Consider the following 16,348-nt stretch of genomic DNA (forward strand, 5'->3'; position numbering starts at 1 on the left):
TATACATACAAACATCTCAATGTGTACAATATATACACACATAGACATAGACTATATAACAAATGTACATAGTTCATACTGTCTGCCCTTATTCATTCTGTCCCCACCTCGCCACACATGAAATGAAATCACCCTCACCCCATATGTGCACGAGGTAGCACTAGGAAAAAGACAACAAAGGCTACATTCGTTCACACTCTCTAGCTGTCATGTATAATGCACCGAAACCACAGCTCCCTTTCCACATCCAGGTCCCACAGAAACTTTCCATGGTTTACTCCATTGACAGCACATCAACCCGGTATACCATATCGTTCCAATCACTCTATTCCTTGCATGCCTTTCACCCTCTGCATGTTGAGGTCCCGATCACTCAAAATCTTTTTCACTCCATCTTTACACCTCCAATTTGGTCTCCCACTTCTCCTCATTCCCTCCACCTCTGACACATATATCCTCACGGTCAATCTTTCCTCACTCTTCTCCATGTGACCAAACCATTTCAAAACACCCTCTTCTGCTCTCTTAACCACACTCTTTTTACTACCACACATCTCTCTTACCCTTTCATTACTTACTCAATCAAACTACCTCACACCACACATTGTCCTCAAACATCTCATTTTCAGCACATCCACCCTCCTCTGCACAACTCTATCTATAGCCCACGCCTTGCAACCACATAGCATTGTTGGAACCATTATTCCTTCAAACGCACCCATTTTTGCTTTCCAAGATAACGTTCTCAACTTCCAAACATTTTTCAACGCTCCCAGAACTTTCGCCCCCTACCCCACCCTATGATTCACTTCCGCTTCCATGGTTCCATCTGCTGCCAAATCCACTCCCAGATATCTAAAACACTTCACTTTCTCCAGTTTTTTTTCATTTAACCTTACCTCTCAATTTGTCCCTCACCCCTACTGTACCTAATAACCTTGCTCTTATTCACATTTACTCTAAGCTTTCTTGTTTCACACACTTTGACAATCTCAGTCACCAGCTTCTGCAGTTTCTCACATGAATCAGCCACCAGCGCTGTATCATCAGCGAACAACAACTGACTCACTTGCCGAGCTCTTTCTTCCACAACAGACTGCATACTTGCCCCTCTTTCCAAAACTCTTGCATTCACCTCCCTAACCCCATCCATAAACAAATTAAACAACCATGGAGACATCACGCACCCTTGCCGTAAACCAACATTCACTGAGAACCAATCACTCTCTTCCTACTCGTACACGTGCCTTACATCCTCGATAAAAGCTTTTCACTGCTTCTAACAATTTACCTCCCACACCATATATTCTTAATACCTTCTACAGAGCATCTCTATCAACACTATCATATGCCTTCTCCAGATCCATAAATGCTATATACAAATCCATTTGCTTTTCTAAGTATTTCTCATATACATTCTTCAAAGCAAACACTTGATCCACACATCCTCTACCACTTCTGAAACCACACTGCTCTTCCCCAATCTGATGTTCTGTGCATACCTTCACCATCTCAATCAATACCCTCCCATATAATTTCCCAGGAATACTCAACAAACTTTTAACTCTGTAATTTGAGCACTCACTCTTATCCCCTTTGCCTTTGTACAATGGCACTATGCAAGCATTCCGCCAGTCCTCAGGCACCTCACCATTAGTCATACATACATTAGATAACCTTATCAACCAGTCAACCATACAGTCACCCCCTTTTTTAATAAATTCCACTGCAATACCATCCAAATCCGCTGCCTTGCCTGCTTTCATCTTCCGTAAAGTTTTTACTACCTCTTCCCTGTTTACGAAATAATTCTCCCTAACCCTATCACTTTGCACACCACCTTGACCAAAACACCCTATATCTGCCACTCTATCATCAAACACATTCAACAAACCTTCAAAATACTCACTCCATCTCCTTCTCACATCACCACTACTTGTTATCACCTCCCCATTAGCCCCCTTCACTAATGTTCCCATTTGTTCCCTTGTCTTACGCACTTCATTTACCTCCTTCCAAAACATCTTTTTATTCTCCCTAAAATTTAATGATACTATCTCACCACAACTCTCATTTGCCCTCTTTTTCGCCTCTAGGACCTTTCACTTAACCTCTTGCCTCTTTCTTTTATACATCTCCCACTCATTTGCATTATTTCTCTGCAAAAATTGTCCAAATGCCTTTCTCTTCTCTTTCACTAATAATCTTCCTTCTTCATCCCACCACTCACTACCCTTTCTAATCTGCCCACCTCCCATGCTTCTCATGTCACAAGCATCTTTTGCACAAGTCATTACTTCTTCCCTAAATACGTCCCATTCCTCCCCCACTCCCCTTACCTCCTTTGTTCTCACCTTTTTCCATTCTGTACTCAGTCTCTCCTGGTACTTCCTCACACAAGTCTCCTTCCCAAGCTCACTTACTCTCACCACTCTCTTCACCCCAACAGTCTCTCTTCTAAAAACCTCTACAAATCTTCACCTTTGCCTCCATAAGATAATGATCAGACGTCCCTCCAGTTACACCTCTCAGCACATTAACATCCAAAAGTCTCTTTCTCGTGCGCCTATCAATTAACATGTAATTCAATAACTCTCTCTGGCTATCTCTCCTAATTATATACACATACTTATATATATATATATATATATATCTCTTTGTAAACCAGGTATTCCCAATCACCAGTCCTTTTTCAGCACATAAATCTACAAGTTCTTCACCAATTCCATTTACAACACTGAACACCCCATATATACCAATTATTCCCTCAACTGCCACATTACCCACCTTTGCATTCAAATCACCCATCACTATAACCCGGTCTTGAGCATCAAAACCACTAACACACTCATTCAGCTGCTCCCAAAACACTTGTCTCTCATGATCTTTCTTCTCATGCCCAGGTGCAAATGCACCAATAATCACCCATCTCTCTCCATCCACTTTCCGTTTTACCCACATCAATCTAGAGTGTACTTTCTTACACTCTGTCATATACTCCCACCACTCCCGTTTCAGGAGTATTGCTACTCCTTCTCTTGCTCTTGTTCTCTCACTAACACCTGACTTTACTCCCAAGATATTCCCAAACCACTCTTCCCCTTTACCCTTGAGCTTCATTTCACTCAGAGCCAAAACATCCAGGTTCCTTTCCTCAAACATACTACCTATCTCTCCTTTTTTCTCATCTTGGTTACATCCACACACATTTAGACACCCCAATCTGAGCCTTCGAGGAGGATGAGCACTCCCCACGTGACTCCTTCTTCTGTTTCCCCGTTTAGAAAGTTAAAATACAAGGAGGGGAGGGTTTCTAGCCTCCCGCTCCTGTTCCCTTGAGTCGCCTTCTACGACATGTGAGGAATGCGTGGGAAGTATATATGTGTGTTATCCCTGGGGATAGGAGAGAAAGAATACTTCCCATGTATTCCCTGCGTGTTGTAGAAGGCACCTAAAGGGGAGGGAGCGGGGGGCTGAAAATCCTCCCCTTCGTTTCTTTTAAATTTTCTAAAAGAAGGAACAGAGAGGGGGGGCTAGGTGAGGATATTTCCTCAAAGGCCCAGTCCTCTGTTCTTAACACTACCTCGCTAACTCGGGAAATGGCGAATAGTTTGAAAGAAAGAAAATATGTGTGTGTGTGTGTGTGTGTGTGTGTGTGTGTATGAGTGGGTGGGCCATACTTCGTCTGTTTCCTGGTGCTACCTAACTGACATGGGAAACAGTGTGTCGTAGAAGGCAACTAAAGGGGATAGCAGCTGCTGGCTGGAAACCACCCTCTCATTGTATTTGAATTTCTAAAAAGGGAAATAGAAAAGGGAGTCATGCAGGGAGCCCTCATCATCCTCGAAGGCTCAAATTGGGGTGTCGAAATGTGTGTGGATTTAACAAAGATGAGAAAAAAGGAGAGATAGGTAGTATGTTTGAGGAAAGGAACCTAGATGTTTTGGCTCTGAGTGAAACGAAGCTCAAGGGTAAAGGAGAATAGTGGTTTGGGAACATCTTGGGAGTAAAGTCAGGGATTTGTGAGAGGACAAGAGCAAAGAAAGGAGTAGCACTTCTCCTGAAGTAGGAGTTGTGGGAATATGTGATACAGTGTAAGAAAGTACACTCTAGATTGATACGGGTAAAACTGAAAGTGGATGGAGAGAGATGGGTCGATTATTGGTGCATATGCACCTGGTCATGAGAAGAAAGATCAAGATAGGCAAGTGCTTTGGAAGCAGCTGAGTGAGCGTGTTAGCAGCTTTGATGCACGAGATCAGGTTATAGTCATGGGTGATTTGAATGCAAAGGTGAGTAATGTGGCAGTTGAGGGTATAATTAGTGTACATGGGGTGTTCAGTGTTGTAAATGGAAATGGGAAAGAGCTTGTACATTTGTGTGCTGAAAAAGGACTGGTGATTGGAAATACCTGGTTTAAAAAGAGATATATATATGTATATGTATGTGAGTATGAGAGATGGCCAGAGGGCATTACTGGATTACTTGTTAATAGATTGGCATGCAAAAGAGAGACTTTTGGATGTTAATATGCTGAGAGGGGCAGCTGGAGGGATGTCTGATCATTATCTTCTGGAGGCGAAGGTGAAGATTTGTAGAGGTTTTCAGAAAAGAAGAGAGAATATTGAGGAGAAGAGAGTGGTGAGAGTAAGTGAGCTTGGAAAGGAGACTTATGTGAGGAAGTACCAGGAGAAACTGAGTGCAGAATGGAAAAAGGTAAGAGCAAATGACGTAAGAGGGGTGGGGGAGGAATGGGATGTATTTAGGGAAGTAGTGATGGCTTGCGCAAAAGATGCTTGTGGCATGAGAAAGGTGGGAGGTGGGCAGCAGATCATAAAAGGTAGTGAGTGGTGGGATGAAGAAGTAAAGTTGCTAGAGAGAGAGAGAGAGAGAGAGAGAGAGAGAGAGAGAGAGAGAGAGAGAGAGAGAGAGAGAGAGAGAGAGAGAGAGAGAGAGAGAGAGAGAGAGAGAGAGAGAGAGAGAGAGAGAGAGAGAGAGAGAGAGAGAGAGAGAGAGAGAGAGAGAGAGAGAGAGAGAGAGAGAGAGAGAGAGAGAGAGAGAGAGAGAGAGAGAGAGAGAGAGAGAGAGAGAGAGAGAGAGAGAGAGAGAGAGAGAGAGAGAGAGAGAGAGAGAGAGAGAGAGAGAGAGAGAGAGAGAGAGAGAGAGAGAGAGAGAGAGAGAGAGAGAGAGAGAGAGAGAGAGAGAGAGAGAGAGAGAGAGAGAGAGAGAGAGAGAGAGAGAGAGAGAGAGAGAGAGAGAGAGAGAGAGAGAGAGAGAGAGAGAGAGAGAGAGAGAGAGAGAGAGAGAGAGAGAGAGAGAGAGAGAGAGAGAGAGAGAGAGAGAGAGAGAGAGAGAGAGAGAGAGAGAGAGAGAGAGAGAGAGAGAGAGAGAGAGAGAGAGAGAGAGAGAGAGAGAGAGAGAGAGAGAGAGAGAGAGAGAGAGAGAGAGAGAGAGAGAGAGAGAGAGAGAGAGAGAGAGAGAGAGAGAGAGAGAGAGAGAGAGAGAGAGAGAGAGAGAGAGAGAGAGAGAGAGAGAGAGAGAGAGAGAGAGAGAGAGAGAGAGAGAGAGAGAGAGAGAGGCATTTGGACAATTTTTGCATAGAACTAATGTAAATGACTGGGAGATGTATAAAAGAAAGTGACAGGAGGTCAAGAGAAAGGTGCAAGAGGTGAAAAAGAGGGCAAATGAGAGATGGGGTGAGAGAGTATCATTGTATTTTAGGGAGAATAAAAAGATGTTTTGGAAAGAGGTAAATAAAGTGCATAAGACAAGGGAACAAATAGGAACATCAGTAAAGGGGGATACTGGGAGGTAATAATCAGTAGTGATGAAGAGAGGAGATGGAGTGAGTATTTTGAAGGTTTGTTGAGCGTGTATGATCATAGAGTGGCAGATATAAGGTGTTTTGGCTGGGGAGGTGCACAAAGTGAGAGGTTCCTGGAGAATGGTTTGGTAAACAGTGAAGAGGTAGTGAAAGCTTAGTGGAAGATGAAAGCTGGCAAACCGGCGGCTTTGGATGGTATTGCAGTGGAATTTATCAAAAAAGGGGGTGAGTGTGTTGTTCATTGGTTGGTAAGGTTATTCAATGTCTGTATTGATCATGGTGAAGTGCCTGAGGATAGAAGGAATGCATGCATAGTGCCACTATACAAAAGTAAAGGGGATAAAGTTGAGTGTTCAAATTCCAGAGGTATAAGCTTATTGAGTATTCCTAGAAATTATATGGGAGGGTATTGACTGAGAGGGTAAAGGCATTTACAGAGCATCAGATTGGGGAAGAGAAGTGTGGTTTCAGAAGTGGTAGAGGATGTGTGGATAAGGTGTTTGCTGTGAAAAAATGTATGTGAGAAATACTTGGAAAAACAGATGGATCTGAAGAAGGCACATGATAGGGATGATAGAGGTGCTTTGTGGAAGGTTTTAAGAGCATATGGTGTGGGAGGTAAGTTGCTAGAAGCAATGAAAAGTTTTTACCAAGGATGTAAGACATGTGTGCAAGTAGGAAGAGGGGAAAGTGATTGGTTCCCAGTGAATGTCAGTTTGCGCCAAGGGTGCGTTGTTTAAGTTGCTTGTGGATGGGGTGGTAGGGAGGTGAATGGAAGAGTTTTGGAGAGTGGGGCAAGTATGGAGTCTTTTCTGGATGAGAGGGCCTGGGAAGTGAGTCAGTTGTTTGCTGATGATGCAGTGCTGGTGGCTGATTCAGGCAAGAAATTGCAAAAGTTGGAGACTGAGTTTGGTAACATGTGTGAAAGAAGGCAGTTGAGAGTAAATGTGAATAAGAGCAAGGTTTTTAGGTTCAGTAGGGTTGAGGGACAAGTTAATTGGGAAGTTATTTTGAATGGAGAACAACTGGAGGAAGTGTTTTTGATATCTAAGAGTGGATTTAGCAGCAGATGGAGCCATGGAAGCGGAAGTGAGTCACAGGGTGGGGGAGAGGGCAAAGGTTCTGGGAGTGCTGAAGAATGTGTGGAAGGCGAGAACGTTATCTCGGAGAGCAAAAATGGGCATGTTTGAAGGAATAGTGGTTCCAACAATGTTATATGGTTGCGAGGCGTGGGCTATAGATAGGGATGTGCGGAGGAGGGTAGATGTGTTGGAGATGAAATGTTTGAGGACAATATGTGGTGTGAGGTGGTTTGATCGGGTAAGTAATGAAAGGGTAAGAGGGATGTGAGGTAATAAATAGAGTGTGGTTGAGAGAACAGAAGAGGGTGTATTGAAATGGTTTGGTCACATGGAGAGAATGAGAGAGGAAAGATTGACAAAGAGGATACATGTGTCAGAGGTGGAGGGTACAAAAAGTGGGAGACCAAAGTGGAGGTGGAAGGATGGAGTAATAAAGATTTTGAGCGATCAGGGCCTCAACATACAGGAGGGTGAAAGGCGTGCAAGGAATAGAGTAAATTGGAACGGTGTGGTATACTGGGGTGGACATGCTGTCAATGGATTGAAGCAGGGCATGTGAAGCGTCTGGGGTAAACCATGTAAAGTTTTGTGGGGCCTAAATGTGGAAAGGGAGCTGTGGTTTCGGTGCATTATACATGACAGCTAGAGACTGAGTGTGAACGAATGTGGCCTTTGTTGTCTTTTCCTAGCACTACCTTGTGCATGTGTGGGGGGAGGAGGTTGTCATTTCATGTGTGGTGGGGTAGCGACGGGAATGAATAAAGGCAGCAAGTATGAATTATGTACATGTGCATATAGGTATATGTCTGTGTAATTATGTATATGTATACGTTGAAATGTAAAGGTATATGTGTGTGTGTGTGGACGTGTATGTATATACATGTGTATGTGGGTGGATTTGGGCCATTCTTTTGTCTGTTTCCTTGTGCTGCCTCACTAATGCGGAAGACAGCGACAAAGCATAATAAATAAAAATTATTTTTTTTTTGCTTTGTCGCTGTCTCCCGCGTTTGCGAGGTAGCGCAAGGAAACAGACGAAACAAATGGCCCAACCCACCCCCATACACATGTATATACATACATGTCCACACACGCAAATATACATACCTATACATCTCAATGTACACATATATATACACACAGACACATACATATATACACATGTACATAATTCATAGTCCGCCTCTATTCATTCCCATCGCCACCTCACCACACATGGAATAACATCCCCCTCCCACCTCATGTGTGCGAGGTAGCGCTAGGAAAAGACAACAAAGGCCCCATTCGTTCACACTCAGTCTCTAGCTGCCATGTAATAATACCCAAAACCACAGCTCCCTTTCCACATCCAGGCCCCACACAACTTTCCATGGTTTACCCCACATGCTTCACATGCCCTGATTCAATTCATTGATGGCACATCGACCCCGGTATACCACATCGATCCAATTCACTCTGTTCCTTGCCTGCCTTTCACCCTCCTGCATGTTCAGGTCCCGATCACTCAAAATCTTTTTCACTCCATCTTTCCACCTCCAATTTGGTCTCCCACTTCTCCTCGTTCCCTCCACCTCTGACACATATATCCTCTTGGTCAATCTTTCCTCACTCATTCTCTCCATGTGCCCAAACCATTTCAAAACACCCTCTTCTGCTCTCTCAACCATGCTCTTTTTATTTCCACACATCTCTCTTACCCTTACATTACTTATTCGATCAAACCACCTCACACGACATATTGTCCTCAAACATCTCATTTCCAGCACATCCACCCTCCTGCGCACAACTCTATCCATAGCCCACGCCTCGCAACCATACAACATTGTTGGAACCACTATTCCTCCAAACATACCCATTTTTGCTTTCCGAGATAATGTTCTCGACTTCCACACATTCTTCAAGGCTCCCAGGATTATCGCCCCCTCCCCCACCCTATGAGTTACTTCCGCTTCCATGGTCCCATCCGCTGCCAGATCCACTCCTAGATATCTAAAACACTTTACTTCCTCCAGTTTTTCTCCATTCAAACTTACCTCCCAATTGACTTGACCCTCAACCCTACTGTACCTAATAACCTTGCTCTTATTCACATTTACTCTTAACTTTCTTCTTTCACACAATTTACCAAACTCAGTCACCAGCTTCTGCAGTTTCTCACATGAATCAGCCACCAGCGCCGTATCATCAGCGAACAACAACTGACTCACTTCCCAAGCTCTCTCATCCCCAACAGACTGCATACTTGCCCCTCTTTCCAAAACTCTTGCATTCACCTCCCTAACAACCCCATCCATAAACAAATTAAACAACCATGGAGACATCAGACACCCCTGCCGCAAACCTACATTCACTGAGAACCAATCACTTTCCTCTCTTCCTACACGTACACATGCCTTACATCCTCAATAAAAGCTTTTCACTGCTTCTAACAACTTGCCTCCCACACCATATATTCTTAGTACCTTCCACAGAGCATCTTTATCAACTCTATCATATGCCTTCTCCAGATCCATAAATGCTACATACAAATTCATTTGCTTTTCTAAGTATTTCTCACATACATTCTTCAAACCAAACACCTGATCCACACATCCTCTACTACTTCTGAAACCACACTGCTGTTCCCCAATCTGATGCTCTGTACATGCCTTCATCCTCTCAATCAATACCCTCCCATATAATTTACCAGGAATACTCAACAAACTTATACCTCTGCAATTTGAGCACTCACTCTTATCCCCTTTGCCTTTGTACAATGGCACTATGCAAGCATTCCGCCAATCCTCAGGCACCTCACCATGAGTCATACATACATCAAATAACCTTACCAACCAGTCACCAATACAGTCACCCCCTATTTTAATAAATTCCACTGCAATACCATCCAAATCTGCTGCCTTGCGAGCTTTCATCTTCCGCAAAGCTTTTACTACCTCTTCTCTGTTTACCAAATCATTTTCCCTAACCCTCTCACACCACCTCAAACAAAACACCCTATATCTGCCACTCTATCATCAAACATATTCAACAAACCTTCAAAATACTCACTCCATCTCCTTCTCACATCGCCACTACTTGTTATCACCTCCCCATTTGCGCCCTTCACTGAAGTTCCCATTTGCTCCCTTGTCTTACGCACTTTATTTACCTCCTTCCAGAACATCTTTTTATTCTCCCTAAAATTTAATGATACTCTCTCACCCCAACTCTCATTTGCCCTCTTTTTCACCTCTTGCACCTTTCTCTTGACCTCCTGCCTCTTTCTTTTATACATTTCCCACTCATTTGCATTTTTTCCCTGCAAATATCGCCCAAATGCCTCTCTCTTCTCTTTCACTAAGAATCTTACTTGTTCATCCCACCACTCACTACCCTTTCTAATCAACCCACCTCCCACGCTTCTCATGCCACAAGCATCTTTTGTGCAAGCCATCACTGCTTCTCTAAATACACCCCATTCCTTCCCCACTCCCCTTCCCTCCTTTGTTCTCACCTTTTTCCATTCTGTACTCAGTCTCTCCTGGTACTTCCTCACACAAGTCCAAATTGAGAGAGGATTTATGTTTCATATGAAAAAGAGAATGAGTAGTAGGAGGAGAGGAGGGAAAGTGAGTTGCAGCATTCAAAATGGAATTATCAGCATAAGAATGAATGGAGTTAGTACTAGAGACAAAAACATTTTGAGAGAAGAGAGTGATTGGAGAGAACCTGGAGAAACACCACTGTTTATAGGATAAGAGAAAGTTGATCCATCAACAATTATTGCAATGGAATGGCCAAAGAGGAAATTAATAAAAAGGGAAGAGAGAGAAGCAGAAAAAACAAGAAATGGAGTTAAGAGTGTAGAGACATATGTCACAACCTACTGAATGCTCCTGGAATGTCAAGGGCTATGACAAAAGTTACACCAAAATGCTCAAGACAGGAGAACCAAACGAGAGAGACATAGGAGAGAAGGCCATACGTAAACCTGGACAGGCAAAATTCATACCGATGATCAGAAAGAAGGGAATAAGATTCTAAGTGCTTAAGAACGTGAGAGTTATGGAGAGTTCAGAAGTCTTTGGAGATGGCAGAAGTGATAGTGATGAGACAATAGTTAGAGGGGTTACAGCAGTCTCCTTTCTTTTTGAAAGTGTTCCTTGATGTAGATCAAGGAACACTTTCAAAAAGAAGAAAAAGTCTGGGTGTTTAGACAAGGTTGCAATAGATGAGCATGAATAGGAGCTAGCTCAGAGGCACACTCCTTTAGGACAGGAGAATTATGCCATCTGGGCCATTTGCCTTGTCCACCTGGAGCTTGGAGAGCACCTAGAACCAAGACCTTGTTTGAAGAGAGTATAAGAGATAGCATAGCCTTAGTGAGAGGAGATGGAGGTGAAGGATTAGGAGGAGTATCATCCAAACTTGAATTAGAGGAAAGTAAGGCACCAAAGAGAGTTGCTTTATTAGTTGAAGAGTTAGTTGTATGTTGATCATGTCAGATGAGAGTAGGAAAGCTTTCTTGTCTTTTGTTGGGATGGCCCAAGAAAACCTAGTCAACACATCTACCACTACTAGTATGTTTTCGAAACCTTTGTTTTTTCCAACAGTGTAAAGTCTACAGCTAAAATCTCACGGCCTGTGAATTACTAAAGCTGTTGGAGATACTTTTGGCTAAGGGTAAGAAAGATTTGTCAGTAGAAGTAATCAAATCAGCAGGGAAACAACAGATATATGAATCATTCACAACTGAATTACTTATGTACTTCTTAGCTTTTAATTGTGACTAGATGTTCTCTACCAAAATACCACTATGGTCCTACTCCTACTTCAGGTTTTCACAAACCTCAAGAATCTACACATCTTTTGTGATGGGAAAGGGCCAGTTGTAAGAGCATGAATCAAACAACCATAAACTTAAGTTTGCATTTGTTGCAATCAGAGGCTCTCACAGAGTGCAAGGACTTCTCCCTGCCACCTCCTCAGTTTTCACACTACTATTTACCTACCTTCACCTAAAAAGCCTAAATGAGTTCAGTTAACACAGAAAATATAGAAATTCTCATTCTTGCCTCTGGATGAACACATGGCATCATAAACAGCCTGTAATAGTCAATGAATGTAACCTATGTATGATTCAAACTAATACAACCAGGAAATTATGAAAGCTTATTTGTGTATGCAGTCCTTTAATATAGCTGCTTATGCAAAATCTTGTCCTCATTTGAATTCACTGTGGTCAGTACAACTTTTTCCGTAGCTTTCCTTAATTTGAATTTGCTACGGTTAGTAAGTCTGTGCTATTATAAAGCTCTCCTGGGAGAAAACCTCAAACCAGCTACCAATCAATTAAGTACAAAAGGCTAAGAATGTATACATATGGACAGGATATGCGAAACTTATAAAACCATGACTGAACACCTTACATACTACTAAAATAAGCATATGGTTGACTGATTTATTTGAAAAGTAAAAATACCTGTAATTACTGGATTCAGAAAATGGACTACATTTTCTCCCAAGATTTTATTGTGCTTGTGCTTTATACAAGGAAAACCTAAGAAATTTAGTGGGGAATGACTTTATATCAATAAAGATATAAAATAAATCCACTTACCCAGTGCTGCTCCATGATTTTCTTGACATCCTGCACAGGAATGAAGGTCAGAAGAAGAATGTATTTTTCAACCTGAGTAAAAGATTAAAGTATGCAATTAAGAATCATCAAAGCCACTATCCAAACTCCAGAATGCAAGAGAGAGAGAGAGAGAGAGAGAGAGAGAGAGAGAGAGAGAGAGAGAGAGAGAGAGAGAGAGAGAGAGAGAGAGAGAGAGAGACAGAGAGACTGTATATACAAATGAATAAATACACATGTTTTCACTAGTTTGACTTTTACTTCACTGCAAGTAGCACAAGTAACAGATTAAGAAATGGCCTCATTTGCTTACATCCATTCTCTTGCTGTTATATTCAAGGAAAAAAAAAATACATATATATATATATATATATATATATATATATATATATATATATATATATATATATATATATATATATATTTTTTTTTTTGCTTTGTCGCTGTCTCCCGCGTTTGCGAGGTAGCGCAAGGAAACAGACAAAAGAAATGGTCCAACCCACCCCAATACACATGTATATACATACACACGCAAATATACATACCTACACAGCTTTCCATGGTTTACCCCAGACGCTTCACATGCCGTGATTCAATCCACTGGCAGCACGTCAACCCCGGTATACCACATCGATCCAATTCACTCTATTCCTTGCCCTCCTTTCACCCTCCTGCATGTTCAGAGAGAGAGAGAGAGAGAGAGAGAGAGAGAGGGAGAGAGAGGGAGAGAGAGGGAGAGAGAGAGAGAGAGAGAGAGAGAGAGAGAGAGAGAGAGAGAGAGAGAGAGAGAGAGAGAGAGAGAGAGAGATATCAGTCAGAAGAGAAGGGAATGGGGAGAACATGGAGAAAGGGTAAGAAGGAGGTGAGGTAAATAAAAGAGTTGAGAGAGTTGAAGAGGGTATGCTGAAATAATTTGGAAGAAAAGTTGACAAAGATGGGAAATACATCAGAAGTGCAGGGAACATGGAGAACAGGGAGACTAAAGTTGAGATGGTAGAATGGAGTAAAAAAGATTTTGAGATATCGGTGCCTGAACATGCAGGGGGGTAAAAGGTATGTATGTAATAGTGTGAACTGGAATGATATGGTATACTGGTGTCAAGATGCCGTCAATGGACTGAACCAGGAAATGTTAAACATCCATGGTAAACCATTGAAAGGTCTATGGGGCCTGGATGTGGACAGGGAACTGTTGTTTCAGTGTATTACACATGACAGCTTGTGTATGGATGTGAGCAGATGTGGCCTCTCTTCATCTGTTTCCTGGTGCTATCTTGCTGACTCAGAGGGTGACGATCAGGTGTAGGGGGAAGGACAGAATATATAAATAATTTTTCCTTTACTTTAATGCATTTGTGCTGTTTCTACTGCTTCCTGTGGGGAGGGGTGGCATCAGGTGTGGATGAGCAAACAAGTATGAACACATACATGTGTAGATATTTATTTATTTCATTTGTTTATTATAATTAACCACTGTCTCCTGCATTATCGAGGTAGCATAAGGAAACAGATGAGGAATGGCCCAACCCACCCACATACACATGTAAATACATAAAAGCCCACACATGCACATACATACATATGCATTTCAATGCGTACATGCATATACATATACACACATGTACGTATCCATACTTGCTGCCTTCGTCTATTCCGTCACCACCCCACCACGCATGAAACAGCATCCTCCCCCCTCCAGGGAAGCAATGCTAGGAAAAGACAAAAGAGGCAACATTTGTTCACACTCACTGTCTAGCTGTCATGTGTAATGCACCAAAACCACAGCTCCCTTTCCTCATCCAGACCAACAGACCTTTCCATGTTTCACCCCAGACGCTTAACACGCCCTGGTTCAATCTATTGATAGCATGCCGGCCCTGGTATACCACATCGTTCCAATTCATTCTATTCCTTGCACGCCTTACACCCTCCTGTAGGTTCAGGCCCAGATCACTCAACATTTTTTCACTCCATCCTTCCACCTCCAATTTGGTCTCCTGCTTCTCCTTCTTCCCTCCACCTCTGACACATATATTCTCTTTGTTAATCTTTCCTCATTCATTCTTTCCATGTGTCCAAACAATTTAAACACACCATCTTCTGCTCCCTCAACCACACTCTTTTTATTACCACACATCTCTCTTACCCTTTCGTTACTTACTCGATCAAACCAAATCACACCATGCATTGTCTTCAAACATCTCACATCCACTCTCCTCTGCACAACCCTATCTATAGCCCATGCCTTGCATAACACTGCTGGAACCACCATTCCTTCAAACATACCCATTTTGCTCTCCGAGATAACGTTCTTGCCTTCCACACATTCTTCAAAGCTCCCAGAACCTTTGCTCTCTCCCCCACCCTGTGACTCACTTCTCCTTCCATGGTTTCCATCCGCTGCTAAGTCCGCTCCAAAATATCTAAAAACACTTCAATTTCTCTAGTTTTTCTCCATTCAAACCTACCCAATTAACTAGTCCCTCAGCCCTACTGAACCTGTGCTCTTATTCACATCTACTCTCAACTTTCTTCTTTCACGTGCTTTACCAAGCTCAGTCATCAACATCTGCAGTCTCTCATCCAAATCAGCCACCAGTGCTGTATCATCAGCGAACAACAACTGATACACTTCCCAAGCCCTCTCATCCAGAACCGACTTGATACTTGCCCCACTCTCCAAAACTTTTGCTTTCACCTTCCTAACCACCTCATCCATAAACAAATTAAACAACCATGGAGACATCACACACCCCAGGCGCAAACTGACATTCACTGGGAACCAATCACTTCCCTCTCTTCCTACTTGTACACATGCTTTACATTCTTGGTAAAAACTTTTCATTGCTTCTAGCAACTTACCTTCCACACCATATACTCTTGAAACCTTCCACAAAGCATCTCTATCCACCCTATCATATGCATTCTTTAGATCCATAAATGCTACATACAAATCCATTTGCTTTTCTAAGTATTTCTCACATACATTCTTCAAAGCAAACACCTGATCCACACATCCTTGACCACTTCTAAAACCACACTGCTCTTCCCCAATCTGATGCTCTGTACATGCCTTCACCCTCTCAATCAATACCCTCCCATATAATTTCCCATGAATACTCAACAAACTTATACCACTATAATTTGAACACTCACCTTTATCCCCATTGCCTTTGTACAATGGCACTATGCATGTATTCCACCAATCTTCAGGCATTTCACCATGATCCATACATACATTGAATATCCTTACCAACCAATAAACAACACAGTCACCCCCTTTTTTGATAAATTGCACTGAAGTACCATCCAAAGCCGCTACCTTGCATGCTTTCATCTTCCGCAAAACTTTCACTACCTCTTCTCAGTTCACCAAACCATTCTCCCAGATCCTCTCACTTCGCACACCACACCGACCAAAACACCTTAAATCTGCCACTATATCATCAATTACCACACTGACCACAACTCCATATATCTGTCACTCTATCATCAAACATACAACAAACCTTCAAAATATTCACTCAATCTCCTCATTTCATCATTACTTGTTATTACCTCCCATTTGCCCCCTTCACTGATGTTCCCATTTTTTCTCTTGTCTTACGCACTTTATTTACCTCCTTCCAAAACATCTTTTTATTCTCCCTAAAATTTAATGATACTCTCTCACCCCATCTTTCATTTGCCCTCTTTTTCACCTTTTGCATTGCACCTTTCTCTTGACCTCTTGCCACTTTCTTTTATACATCTCCTAGTCATCTGCACTATTTCCCTGCAAAAATAGTTCAAATGCCTCTCTCTTCTTTTCCATTAACAATCTTA

The 16,348-nt window shown here is 42.4% G+C and overlaps 1 protein-coding gene across 2 annotated transcripts in view; it reads right to left on the reverse strand.

Annotated features, from left to right (window-relative positions):
• The window catches only part of TyrRS-m (Tyrosine--tRNA ligase, mitochondrial), a 196,533-nt gene that overhangs the window by 36,090 nt on the left and 144,095 nt on the right, over window positions 1-16,348 (reverse strand). For both annotated transcript variants that reach the window (XM_071673002.1, XM_071673004.1), the window contains exon 8: window positions 12,506-12,577. In XM_071673002.1, the coding sequence (XP_071529103.1) occupies window positions 12,506-12,577 (72 nt within the window). The remainder of the gene's footprint in view (window positions 1-12,505; window positions 12,578-16,348) is intronic.

This window comes from Panulirus ornatus, chromosome 18 (assembly GCF_036320965.1).
Source record: "Panulirus ornatus isolate Po-2019 chromosome 18, ASM3632096v1, whole genome shotgun sequence".
Lineage (NCBI taxonomy): Eukaryota > Metazoa > Arthropoda > Malacostraca > Decapoda > Palinuridae > Panulirus > Panulirus ornatus.